Source organism: Prunus dulcis, chromosome 4, assembly GCF_902201215.1.
Source record: "Prunus dulcis chromosome 4, ALMONDv2, whole genome shotgun sequence".
In the NCBI taxonomy this organism is placed as follows: Eukaryota; Viridiplantae; Streptophyta; class Magnoliopsida; order Rosales; family Rosaceae; genus Prunus; species Prunus dulcis.
The window spans coordinates 1738008-1751677 of NC_047653.1; the positions used below are offsets into that span (position 1 = coordinate 1738008).

At 38.3% G+C, this 13670-nt stretch overlaps 2 protein-coding genes across 6 annotated transcripts; one reads left to right on the forward strand and one right to left on the reverse strand.

Annotated features, from left to right (window-relative positions):
* Positions 1-2143: 2143 nt before the first annotated feature.
* LOC117624950 (lysine-specific demethylase JMJ25) lies at positions 2144-9047 on the forward strand. 5 transcript variants are annotated; one of them, XR_004585393.1, is made up of 14 exons: positions 2144-3176; positions 3267-3415; positions 4149-4254; positions 4349-4481; positions 4558-4621; positions 4719-5469; positions 5688-6017; positions 6488-7048; positions 7132-7204; positions 7283-7368; positions 7658-7777; positions 7884-8187; positions 8432-8464; positions 8600-9047. XR_004585393.1 is itself a non-coding variant. In XM_034356485.1 (12 exons), exons 1-12 carry the CDS (start codon positions 2526-2528, stop codon positions 7953-7955), a joined length of 3096 nt encoding a protein of 1031 aa, XP_034212376.1. In that variant the 5' UTR covers positions 2144-2525; the 3' UTR covers positions 7956-8410. The 5 variants fall into 5 exon arrangements, 1 of the variants encoding a protein (XP_034212376.1); XR_004585391.1 differs by having other exon boundaries at positions 8432-9047; XR_004585392.1 differs by lacking the exon at positions 8432-8464 and having other exon boundaries at positions 8465-9047.
* A 572-nt stretch (positions 9048-9619) lies between these two features.
* On the reverse strand, positions 9620-13668 carry LOC117626087 (probable serine/threonine-protein kinase abkC). Its single transcript, XM_034357736.1, has 5 exons — positions 13332-13668; positions 11716-13054; positions 10985-11254; positions 10244-10399; positions 9620-9832 (listed from the first exon to the last, which is right to left on the reverse strand). Exons 1-5 carry the CDS (start codon positions 13337-13339, stop codon positions 9713-9715), a joined length of 1893 nt encoding a protein of 630 aa, XP_034213627.1. The 5' UTR covers positions 13340-13668; the 3' UTR covers positions 9620-9712.
* Between the last annotated feature and the right edge of the window lie 2 nt (positions 13669-13670).

The following is a 13670-nucleotide window of genomic DNA, read 5'->3' on the forward strand; positions in this document are numbered from 1 at the left end:
CTACTACCAATACTAACAGACTTATCCCACAACTAGAACACTCCTATTGAATAGGTAAACCACAACTGATTTCCTAAAACATAGGAACCCACGTTTATTGAATTACAAATAACATAAATAATTTCTAACAGTATCAACCAATTGTAGTAGGAGCGTATAACGACTTAGTTTTATGTTGCCCAACCATGAGTTTTCAGCATGATTATACTACATGTGCAACACCTACACCAGGCAATGGGATGCTCTTCCTCCTGCTCCTCGATGCCACGAGGAAGTAAGAGTGGGATTCATCTGCGAACCCTACTACTATAATAATGATAAGAACCAACAATGTGACAGAAAAGAAGAACAAGTAGAAGAAGAAAGTGAAATCCGGGTTAATGTACAGGTACAGGGTTGTGCGAATAATTCCTCCTAAACGTCCAGATAAATCCTTGGAATTATTCAACGTGGAGATGTTCTCGTAGGAGACTGGCAGATGGACAGAGTCAGTTGTATCATGCCCAAGAAGCTTTCGTTTTAGGACGTTGTGTCGCGATGCAGGGGTTGCGTACAATGGAATGCTTTACTGGTGAAGCTCTGGTGAGGGCTTTATTATTGGTTTGGATCCCTACGAAAAGTCGGATAAATATTGTTTTCGTTACATTGAGAATAAGCCTACAGTCTACAGATGAGCGGACGTCTGGACCATGTAAGTTCCTATGTGTGTCTAGTAAAGGGCGTCCGCGAATGTGCCAGTTCACCCTCTCGGATTTTGATGATAACGATGGTGATGTGAAGGTTTGGGAGTGAAAGATGATCACCAGATGGACATGGACGTGTACAGGGACGTGGACATGGACGTAGTTGCAGGCAACAATGGCAAATGGTTCGACCCAAATAATGAGGATATCTTGTATCTAGAGATTGCTCAACACATTGTCATGTGCAACATTCGTGAAGAAAGGTTAACGGAGGTTTCAAAAACACCGTATTCTTATTTTGAGATTCACTCTGCGAAACCTGTCTTCCCATTTGTGTTCCCGTGGTGGCCGACACCAATACTTACTCGACACAAATCGGCCTCCTCCTCCTCGAATTCCCACCTGCACCGTGTAACGAGTACTACTAGAACCAGACGAGCCATCAAGAGAATGTTGCAAAAACGTAAAGAAAAGCCAGCTAGTGCTTGTGCTTGCAGACGAGCCATTGCGAAAAAGAAAAGAACTATTATCTACCACAACCACTATTTCTTAACCTAATTCTTTTAAATAAAAGCCCCATAAAATTTGAGAATTTGTCAAGAAACCTCTCTCTCTAATTTCATACTTGTTTGAGAAATGATCAGAATTCTGAATCTTTTCATTGTGTTTTTCATCTGTATATAATTCATAATAATCTTCCTCATCTCTGCAAATTTGGTTCAAGTTGTCAATACAACTAGATAAAGGATGTATGGTTTGCAAGTATTTGGAGCGAGGTGCTAAAACTCTTAGCTACTACCACAAAGCCCAGTTGGGTTTTAGTCAGAAAGAAACTATTGCCGTCAGTGAGATGGGAAAAGCCCAAAAGTGGCTGGACCATATTGAACTGCTCGATCGGCTATGCTGAACCAATTGCATATGCATTGCACAAAATAGAAGCATAATTTCTTGTGTAACAAGAATATACACAACACAACAATTTCCTTTGTTTCCATATAATATCCTATTTTCCTTTGTTTCCAATGGCAAATTGGCATTCTTCAGATAAGGAAAAGCCAGAGAACAATTTCATTAAGTAGAGTCTCAATTGCATTGCATTGGACACTTGTTTTTTTATTTTTATTTTTCTGGTTTAATCCAAAAGAAACAGAAATGAGGGGAAATATTATGCAGATAAGATTTGAGTCTCTGACTAACATATAAAAAATAAATAAAAAAACCACACTAAAAGCATTATCCTGAACTGAAAGCTTTCAATGCCCATACCAATATCAAATTCCAAAAAGGCCAGCTTGTAAAAACAAAATACATAAAAACCAACCCATGAATCAAAACAGCATAAAAAAATAGCCCAAAAAAACAGAAAAAATTGCACCAAGATCCATGATCCATCCATTTATAGTGACTGTCACTCTATATATTAGCTTGCTTTTCAAAGCCTTCAACTGTCGAATGAACATCAAACTACCAAAAGAAAGAAAGTCTCTTTCAATATGAAATTTGCTTTGGTTCAGTGACTCTGCCCAGAATTGTGATTGGGTGGCAATTATCTTGAATCTCTTGAATCCTAGGATCTGACCCAAATTGAAGATTTCGAGACCAAATTGGACTCTTTCGTTCCCTCTAATTACGGAAAATGCCCTTTTCCTTGCTCCATTTTTTACATTAAGCTCTCTAACTGTTTCTCCCAATAAATACAATTCTGAAAACCCCTAAAAATCTCTCTCTGCAATCCTCTGCCCTCGCAATTAAAAAGTTTAGCCCTTTCTTATCTTCCACTCGCAAGCGCTTTCCCGAGAAAACCACAAATTTTCCTGGAAAGGCAAAAATCAATTTTCTTGAATGGATGAAGAGGGAGCGTTGCCGGACCATCTGCGCTGTGGCCGGACAGACGGCCGGCAATGGCGGTGCAAACGGAGAGTCATGGACGACATGAAGCTCTGCGAGATTCACTATCTCCAAGGACGGCACCGTCAGTTCAGAGAGAAAGTCCCGGAGTCACTCAAACTCCAGAGAAAGCCTAAAAACGCACCGAGCAGAGATCAAAACCACAACGGCGTCAAAATTAGGGCACGGAAAGTTGACAATTTGGTGAAGTTGTTGAAGAGGAAGCGATCCGAGGAGACGTTGAAGAAAAGTAAGAAGAGGAAGAAGAAGATGAAGCTGAAGAAGAGCGAGTTGAATTTGGAGCTTATACGAATGGTGCTGAAGAGGGAGGTCGATAAGAGGAACCAGACGAAGAAGAAGAAGGTTGTGGAGGAAGAGAGTGAGGATGATGACGATGATGATCATGATGATCTCACCAGAGACTTGCCTAATGGCCTAATGGCAATTTCTTCGTCTTCGTCACAGTCGCCGCTGCTTCGTTCCGGCAATGCAGGTTCCAATTCGTCTTCTGATGGTAAGGTTGGGGTTGATATGGGGCCTGCTGCTATGCGGCGGCGGTGCTTTCGGTCCAAGAACATCGAGCCAATGCCTGCTGGCACATTGCAGGCGAGCTCTGACTTCAACCTTTATGATAATATGGTTTTTGTGGGATTTTGATTTTTTTTTTTTTTCTCAGTGGTTTTTTCTTTTCTTTAGGTTTTGCCATATAATGTAGGGAAATTGAGAAGGGGTAAGAGGAAAAGGTGCCATTGGTGTCAAAGAAGTGGGAGTGGTGTTTCTTCCTGTCTAACTAAGTGTTCGAGTTGCCAAAAGCATTTCTTTTGCTTGGGTTGCATCAAAGAAAGGTTTGTTTTGTGTTCTTTTGGTTATGGTTGTCAAATTTATGTTTGAAACTTAAGAGCTTCGCTCTATGGAAGAAGTTGCTAAATTGCTGCTTCCATTCATATTTTTATAGAAGTTAAATGTGAAGTTAACAATTCTTATAGAATGGTGCTTAGACTGTAGTTTGAACTCTAGTAGCGTGAATGCATGAACTTCATTTTTGAAAGGGGTCATTTGTATGGTATTCTGTACTCCTCTCATTAAAAATAAATAAATAAATTGCAGAATCAGGTGCTTAAGAATCGAATCTTCATCAGTTAATCATCAGAATATCAGCTCATGAACCAAAAGTAAGAAATCAATCAATTCAAAGCAAGTAAATACTGGTGTGAAATACTGAAATGTATCTATCTTTCTTTTGATTAGAAAGTGATAAATTTTAAGAAAACTTTATGAACAGCTTGGATTTTGCTGGCACATTAGCAAATTCACCCTCGTCTGTACCTGTAATAATCTACCAGAAGCCATGGTTTTGTAGAATGTTCTGCATCCTACAAGATGAAAAGACAAAAGAAAAAAAATGATAGAGACAAAGTGAGAATCCAATTATCTCCTTTTATCCAAAGCTGACAATGCATTGCTAGAAACAAAACTGAGTGAAGATAATATCCATATGCTCCTTAACTGTATGCTTTAATTCTTCTCCTTGTTATATGGAATGAGATTTGATGACTCTTGTTGCTTAAAACAATTTAGGTATTTTGATACACAAGATGAAGTCAAGAAGGCATGTCCAGTTTGTCGAGGAACTTGCACCTGTAAGGAATGCTCTGAAAATCAATCAAAAGACGCTGAAAGTAAGGTCTGACATTAAAGTTAGCTGAATTGTGAACTAGATCATGCTTATTGTGATATTGTATGCTGATACTTTAAATCGTTCATACTCCTTTTTTCAGGATTATTTGGGGGTTAAGAATAAAGTTGAAGTAATATTACATTTCCATTACCTGATCTGTATGCTTCTTCCTGTGCTAAAACAAATAAACCAAGATCAGAAAGTTGAGCTAGAAGCAGAGGCAAAAATGAGAGGTAGTGTGCCATTCTTCTCAGAAGGTTGCTCTTTGCACCAACTTTATGGTCGATAACTAAAAACCTTTTTTTACAGGGGAAAAACTATCTGAAGTTCATATCAAGAAGGCTGAATATAGCTGCAATGAACAACAGTGCTGGTATGTTCTATACTTCTGTAATGTTTTAATGGTTTAAATGGAATTTTTGTAATATTCTTGCATTGATTCTCTGGGGCACCATTGACTTTTGGAACAGCAATAAATGCAAAGCTTCAATTGTGGATCTCCATAGAAGCTGCCCAAATTGTTCCTATAACCTTTGTTTAAGTTGTTGTCGAGATATGTTTAACGGAAGCCTCCTTGGAGGTATTAACACATCTCTCTCAAAGCACTCTAACAAAAAGAAAAATTGTGCCTCTGGTAAAGGGCAACTTTTAAAGAAGCCAATAGCCAACCGTAAGCAAAATGTCCGCAGTTTGTACCTTTCTTCTTCTGCATCAGTACTCAGCTTGAAAACTTGTAATGCTGTTAAGGGTATATCTTGCCCACCTAAGGAGTTCGGAGGTTGTGGTGACAGCCTCCTTCATTTGAGATGTGTTTTCCCATTAAGTTGGATCAATGAGCTAGAAGTAAGTGCAGAAGAAATAGTTTGCAGCTACGAATTTCCAGAAACTTCTGACATGTCTTTGTGCTGCACACTATGTTTGGGCATGGACCAGAAATTTGATGGAATTAAACAGTTGCAAGAAGCGGCTGTGAGAGAGAACTCAAATGATAACTATCTGTACTACCCCACGCTTTTGGAGATACATGGTGATAATGTTGAGCACTTTCAGAAGCACTGGAGTAAAGGTCATCCTGTTATAGTTCGAGATGTGCTTCAAACTACGTCAGATTTGAGTTGGGATCCAGTGTTAATGTTCTGCACTTATCTTGAGAGGAGCATTGCTAGCTATGAAAACAACCAGAATTCACACGAAGCTATCCACTGCTTGGATTGGTGCGAGGTCAGTGATTTCCACTACTTGAAGATTAAAGGTTATAGAATTGTTTTCTTTTAATTCACAATTGTCCACAACCAATCCCATTCTCAATTTTAACTCTCAAAAGGAAAACTGATTGTGTGCTTTGTGCATCTTTATCTCTAAACTCTTCAAGTATGCTTAGTTGTCCTATCACCCACTGTTTTTTTTTTTTTCCTAAAAGAAGAAATATCATATGGCAGGTGGAAATTGGAATCAGGCAGTATTTTATGGGTTCATTGAAGGGGCAGGGACAAAGGAATATGTGGAATGAGACACTGAAGTTGAGGGGTTGGCTTTCTTCGCAGTTATTTCAGGAACAGTTCCCAGCTCATTATGCTGAAATAATACGAGCTCTACCACTTCAAGAATACATGAATCCCATGTCGGGTCTTCTAAATCTTGCGGCAAGGATGCCACAGGAAATCCCAAAACCTGATCTAGGTCCCTGTGTTTATATTTCATATGGCTGCACTGAGCAACTTGTACAGGCTAATGCAGTGATAAAGCTATGTTATGACTCATATGATGTGGTATGCCTTGGAATTATCCCTTGTACATTGCTGTCTAGTTTTTTTTTGTCTTATTATTTTATGGTGGGAATGCTGTCTCTTTCCATTTATGCTGTAATGACACAATTAGGCACAATATCATATCAATTGTTCAAGTAACTGTAACTGCTTTCCATGCATATTATTTGAATTTATAGAATGGTACCTGTAGAAGTGTCACCTCATCAAACCAACGCCACCAAGCATTAATCTAACTTTTGGTAATTTCTTCTTAATTGTAATTTTTAAACAAACTTAGTAAAATTTGGGTTGAATTATATAGAGAAAACCGTAAGCCTTTGATAAAGCTTCACCTCTTGCATTGCATCTCTAACATTTGAATTTGGGCTATCTGATTTTACGTTAAAGATTATTTTTGCATAAGTAGCATTTATTTTTTAATCTATCTAAGTTTTATATTCCATTTATTCTGTTTATGCATGTGACCCCAGGTTAACATTTTGGCACATACATCAGATGTCCCCATCTCTGAAGAACAAGTTTCTAAAATAAGAAAGTTACTGAAAAAGCACAAGGCTCAAAATCAGAGGGAGTCTTCTAGAGCTACTTCTGAACAAACTTTTACAAAAAAAGTCAAAGGAGAATCAGATTTGCTTAGTGAAACCATGGAAGAAGCAGGGTTGCATAATGTGATTGGAGAAGAGATGCATTTGCGCAAAAGAGTTGCTAGAGAATCTTGCTTCTCCACACATGCGGCATGCACTAGGAATCTCAAAGAAAGTGATATGCCCCACGATGGGGAGTCTGATTCTGAGACTGATTCTGAAGCTACACTAAGTAGCTCTGAGACAATCGATGATGATGCTGAAACGTCCAAAGATAAAATGTCTCAGGTTCTGCTTGAAAGCTGCAATGGCTATAAAAGGAAAACCTTAGCCGAGTCTTGTGGTGCCCAATGGGATGTTTTCCGCAGACAAGACGTTCCAAAACTTATACAATATCTCAGAAGGCACTGTAATGAATTTACTCGTAAATTTGACATTCATAAGCGTGTAAGTCCAAAACCTAAAGTTACTGCTTTTGGGCAGATCAGGTTAAACTCTATCCTACTTTTTAACTTCCACACTTACTGCAGGTTGATCATCCAATTCTTGATCAGAGTTTCTTTCTAGACTCAAGTCACAAACTAAGGCTTAAGGAGGAATTTAGTAAGTATAATTCGTGGCATTTCCATCACTGGTTGATTTATGAATAACTGAAGTTAACCCACCACTCACTATTACCAGAAATTGAACCTTGGACTTTTGAGCAACATATTGGAGAAGCTGTCATCATCCCTGCTGGATGCCCATACCAGATTAGGAGTCCTAAGGTAGCATGTGTAACACTTTCATGATGTAGTATTTAGAAAACCATTTGAATCTTTCCTACTTTTACTTCTTTTGACTTTTTGGAGTGGTTACCAAGAATGTGTAGCAGATTTACACTTGTTATGCATATAAATTTATAGTGTCCCCCATTAATCACATCATTTTGGCAAATTAATAAAAATCTTTTGGATTTCATGTGTTTCTCCCATCTTATTAAATTTGTTAGAAGACTAAATGACATTCATGACGCGTTATCATAATCTTGTACATTCTGTTTATTTTGGCATGCAGTCTTGTGTACATGTGGTGCTGGACTTTGTCTCACCTGAAAATGTTAATGAGTGCATCCAGTTGACTGATGAAGTCCGTCTGCTTCCAGAAGATCATAAAGCAAAAGTTGACAAGCTAGAGGTGAACTTTCAATGATCCTAGTACCAATGTCTGTCTTATTTTCTCCATCATATGATTACAAAGTTGATCAGCGATTGAAAGTGCCTACCTTTGTCGTGAAAAACAGGTGAAGAGAATGGCCCTTTATAGTATTAGTTCAGCAATCAAAGAAATACGTGAGCTTACATGTGCAATGTAAGTGCCACTGCTGGGAAAGACATTTATCTCTTTTGTGCTTCCACATATGGCACCCGAACATCTTTTCAGAAAAAGAGAAAAGAAATGGAGATTCTTGAACATATCAAGATGTTGCATGACTGTTGAGAATTCAAATGATTGCCGAGTATCCACTGCATGTTTGTAAATGCTGCATTGCTCAGGCTTTAGGTGCCCAAAATTGTTGGACTGTATCCATACCTCCAATAAAGAAGGTATATAGAACTCGTATTTTTTTAATAAATCATATTTGTGGCATCGAATAGTATACGGGATGGCAATTTTTGTGTCTGCGTGCGTGTGTGTAAACCTTTCACCCAGTGATGCGTATGATGTCACAAGGTCTCTGTGCTTAAACAATTAATGGTGCTTTTAGCAAAGCATGTGAAAGTATTGTATATAGTGGCTGTTGGAAAATATAAGCATCAGTTTTGTTCACTGCTATGTCGATTACTGCAGGGTTGTCTAAGCACCTGCCATGTTCCATTACAGGTAATGGTTAGATGATCACGGCTATATAGTTTCTAGGAACATCTGGAAACCACATCAGCTAATGGAGATTCTACAGATGATTTATTTTTATTCTATTGTACAGAGAATTGTTTATTCTTTGTTCCTTTGTTGCAGCCTCGACAAACAAGCGCAGTGTTCCCCCAGTGTTACTATTCTCTTCTTCTGCTCGGCGACGTTCCCTTCCCAGTGGAGAGAATAAGTTTCTCAAAACCCTGCTTGGTGTTGCCAATTATTTTCATTTCACTCTTAAAATGTTTGTGGTGTTGGACTTGAATTGGACCATGAATTGGTACCAGCATATAACCTTGATTGCTATGGAAATCCAGTCCCCGTTTCCCAATCGTCTATGGGCATATAGATAGGACTTAGGCATTTTCAGATGGCACAAGAGAGGATTTGGCTTCCGTCACTTTTTGAATCATGTATACAAGTTTGTTAAACATAATCCTGCACTTGTGCCATTACATAATTAGACAGGTTCTCTTTCTTTTAACTTTTTTCCAGAAGAAAGCATTTACTTGTATTCTCATTTTTACAGCTACGTTCAACTGATTTGCTCGCCGATCGATCTGAGTGATCGTTTTGTTTGGCAACTCTGTTTGCACATGAAAGATGGCCATCATTTTTTTTGCTATTTATAGAAAACATTAGGATTTAAGGACTTGAGAAGGCTTTCTAAGGTGAAAAAATGGAATTGCAGGAAGAAGGGAAGATAAAATAGATTTTATGTATAAATGTAAATGATAATCATCAACTAAATATGTATACAGATGTGAATAAGAAATGGTCAAAAGAAAAAATTGGGCAAGTGGCATCAAGAACAATCATTCACGTTAATCTGCAACATGGACAAGAGTTTCCAAAACACACCTAGATAATTATCTTCCTTCCATTCAAAATCGAAAGTAACGAAATGCAAGCTGTACAGAAAAGTATATTTAAAATAAAAGAATAGAATCACTTTATTTCTGTCTTTTACCTTTCTACTGTTTTTGCTTGTGAATTGTAAGGCTTCAAAAACAGTAATGCTTTTGATAAAAACAAACTAAGTACAGAAGGATTATTGAACCTTCAAAACGTATTGCAATTTCCAAAACAGAAAAAAAAAAAAATTGAAATAAATAAAGATCTAAATGTTCATGTCCACTTCTAGGGACTGGTATATTTTGGATTTTATAACTGTCAAAATTGTTTAGTAATCGTAGCATTAGCACTGACAAGACCTTCTTACGGAGCCATTAGCCCCTCAATCGTGTAGGAAAGGGACTTTGCCCAGTCAGCTTTGAGAAGCAGTGTTTGCAAAGTTTGCATGACATTGTACCCGGGATCAAGTTTCCGCTGCCATCCCTGCAAAACATGATCAGTGAGATTTGTATAAGATCAGTTATTGATGACCACACCAATGATAATATAAATTGGAGCAAATTGCCTCTCAGATTTGTATACAATCAGTTATTGTCTATTTCGGCTACTCATGATAAACCTATTATAATACAAAAAATTATCGTATTTGTTTTTCTGAGACAATTAAATTAAATTTATAAATAGAAAGGAGTAAAGAATATATGACCAACAGACAAAAGCAGAAAAACAAAACGGTGTGAAATGAAAAAGAAAACACAACTTGACAATCTGTGTGTGCTTTAATTTAATGTCTTTGTACTTATACATTGCACATGCCTATATAGCAAAGATTACAGAATTTCATAAGAGAATTCCCATGCTTCAGCTGCAGTAGATAAAGGGAAAAGAAATTACCTCAAGAACCAAAGTGGTTACCATGACAGTACAGACATTGCCATCAACATTGACTCTATGACGCCTAACTTTCTCCAGTAACTGCTGCATGCACTCAGCAGGATGGACCAGATCACCTTCTGGAGTACCCCAGAAAGCAAATGACTCCTCCACTTCCTGTAAAAAGAAGAAGATTAGAAACTTTGGCCAAAAATAGACTAAAATCAAATACAGAATGTAGATAAAGGAGGGAAACTTGTAACAAAAGCTTCCTAAGTTCATAATATCATTGAGGAACTGCATTTGTCTACAACCATAACACACACAGTGATGAATAAACAAAAAACGGAGTGAATACTACACAAATATCACATATTTCAATTGTGCTTGACAAAATTCACGCTTTGAGACAAGAAAGTATTACCAGGGGAAGTTGGATTGAAAAGCATTCTAATATGAAATTTGTTCTTTGCATAATCTTAAGCATAAAGGAGGAATAAATATTTAAAGGGAAAATATCAAACTTGCAAGTTATTTAATAAGGAACACCCAAACAGAATAAATGCAACGGATCTCCAGAACTGTTAAGGAAAAACTAACAAGGCAAAACCTTTGAAGTTGAATTAGGGTTCAAGAGAGTTGAGTTTCATAAACAAACATAAAATTACTAATGAATTTTCCAAGTTCCAATTGAAAAATCAAATGATACAACCTTATCCCAATCATTCCTGGTAATAAATTTAAGATGCCTAACAATTTTACCTCAATGAAAGCCTTCGGATCTGGGCACTTCTGTTGCTTTGATAGTCTGAGCGTGCACTCAGCAGCAGTACGCCCATCACGAAGAGCAACAGCCTTGAAAAATTCCACTAAATTTACTCTATCACTTTTAGAGAGTTCAGCAGTCATGCCTACGTCAAGGAAAATGACATGAGGCTTTGATTTGAAGAGTCGCTTCCGAGAAGACTTGCTCTGAGCCACCCGGACAAGGATATTTCCAGGATGCATGTCTGCATGAATAAAGTTGTCCACCTGAAAGAAGAAATTCTGATTACTTCGAACATAATTAAACCACAAAAAATCAAGGAGAATCTCTCTCTCTCTCTCTCTCTCTCTCTCTCTCTCTCTCTCTCTCTCAAGTTACTTGCCCATTTTTAGAGAGGAGATGGTGGAAGATAGAACAATACAGAGAAAAAAAATCAACCATGTAAATTTACATGAAAGACAATAATTTGTTGGGCTCATGTTTCAATATACTAAACAAAAAAGAAAAGAAAACGATAAACATGAAGGATAAGATATTAGAAAGATAGTAGCTTTCCTACCTTTTTTTCTCTTTTTATGTATTCAGACCACATTCAGGTATATCAACTGGTATAATTCACAAACTTTAAGACACAACAAGATGCTTATCATATTTTTACACAGTTCAATCAAAATAGTCCAAAAGCATAAATGCATTGCAAGCAACATCAAAGGTATATATATGTTACCAGGAGCATCTTCAAAAGTGCGTGTGTCCCAATGTGAGCAAGTGCAGATTTAATCCGATCATGGCCTTCAAGATCATCGACATAGTGTGAGACACATTCCCCTTGTTCATAAGTTTCCACCAAAACAGCAGGATGCACAAGTGGATACAAAGGCTTGGGGAAAGAGACATCCTTCCATCTACGGAAATTATATATAAAGCGACTCAAATGGGCAGCTTCCCTTGCAAGATCAACTTGAGACATCATAAAAACTGCAAACTGCTGTACACTCTCATCCAATCTCCACCACTTTAAAGCAGGAATGAACTTTGAAATTTTTGCTACCAGATTGATTATAACAAAATCTCTCCTAATCGATTCACCAACACCAGGATGCCTAACCTTTACGGCAACTACTATGGGCTTCACCTGTTGACCAGGGTACCTAAATCTTAAAGTAGCTCGATGCACTTGAGCAATACTTCCAGATGCTACTGGTTTCTCTTCAAAATTATCAAAAATCTCAGGGAGCTTGCGGCCAAACGCTCGTTCGATAGTTTTCTTCGTGTAGGCAAAGCTATGTTCAGGAGCTTTGGTGTGAAGCTCTGAGAGCTTGGTGCATAAATCTCTCGGGAAGAGATCAGGCCGTGTAGCTGCCCATTGACCCCATTTGATGAAAGCTGGACCTGCCAATTCCAATGTACGGTGAACAACATGAAGCCACAATCTCCTAAACTCAGGTCCACAACAGTCAGCAAAAGCAGCCATCATTATACTGGGGGAGAACAAAATCCCTAGATAGAGTGCTCTCATGACCAAGATTGCACCTTCGAAAACTGAAAACACTAATGAGGTCATAAAAGCATGTCCATCTTGTGCACGCATGTACAATGTATTTGGTGATGGGTGGTAGTCCGTTTCTGAAAAAGACCTCTGCGCCCATGCTAGTTTCCCACTTGTGATGGCAAAAATACCAGGAAGTATGAGATTAGAGCGGGTTACAGCCAAGCTGAAAGCTTGAGCAATATTAGTTATACCTGAAAATCCACGACCATTAAAAGAAAATCTATCGGAGAGCCTTTTCCAAGCAAGTTGGGCATGATGTTTCACTGCACTTCTTGCTGGAATGATCGCAAAACTCCTGGAATAATTACTACGGCAAAAAATGTTGGCGGTATTGTACAATGAGAATGGGGTATTTCCTCTAGCAGGAAACGTATAGTCCCTGTAGAATCTGTATTGGGGAAGACGGAGGCCAACTCTAACAAATGTCCCATACTTGTCCGCTTCTGGACAGCTGTGTTTCTGGCTTGTAACAACGGAATTCGCAACTTTCCTAAAACCTCTGAACGTCAAAAATCTGCGTTGCAAATATCAAGCCAATTAAATTAGCACAATACCATTTCCATTGGTGGAGAAAATTTAAGAAATTCAAGGCTTGCTTCATTTCTCAGCTCCCTTTCTCATTTGCAATATATATCCATTTTTCAAAAGGAAGAGCACGAACTATACGCGAATTCCAGTGCATCACCACAAATTAAAGGCGATTGGATCATCAGGGGAAAGGAAAAAAAAAAAAAAAAAAACTAACCCTAGCTGAAGCAAAACGATAGAAAACCAAAAGAAAGGCGACGGACCTTGACATGGTGATCGAATCTGAGGAAGACTGGTTGGAGCTAAAGTGCGTTGATGTAGGAGGAGGTGTGAGGTTGCAGTAACCAGCATCTTTTCCTCATGGACTCTAGCCTTAGGCAACGTCCTTGTTCATGCTCGAGAGCTTTTGATAATGATTTTCCGGATTGTTATAGGTCGGTGAGTTTTAGGGTTTCAGACAACGTAAACAAACAGCAGCAGATCAATGCTTGGATCGGAAGAAGAAGAACAGAGCGGCCTTGCCGTGGGTAATGGGGTCGTTATTGGGCCCAGTCTCGTGGGCCTCACGCAATGCTGCTTTTCTTAGTTGCCGACCTATCGAG

Excerpts from the sequence above, each read along its gene's own strand:
- LOC117626087 (XM_034357736.1), bottom strand. Across the intron at positions 11,255-11,715 it reads CACTTTTGAAGATGCTCCTG|GTGGACAACTTTATTCATGC; the intron begins GTAACATATATA and ends TTCTTCTTTCAG. Across the intron at positions 9,833-10,243 it reads TAACCACTTTGGTTCTTGAG|GGATGGCAGCGGAAACTTGA; the intron begins GTAATTTCTTTT and ends CATGTTTTGCAG.
- LOC117624950 (XM_034356485.1), top strand. The coding sequence starts at position 2,526 with ATGGATGAAGAGGGAGCGTTGCCGGACCATCTGCGCTGTGGCCGGACA. Across the intron at positions 5,470-5,687 it reads ACTGCTTGGATTGGTGCGAG|GTGGAAATTGGAATCAGGCA; the intron begins GTCAGTGATTTC and ends ATCATATGGCAG. Across the intron at positions 6,018-6,487 it reads GTTATGACTCATATGATGTG|GTTAACATTTTGGCACATAC; the intron begins GTATGCCTTGGA and ends ATGTGACCCCAG.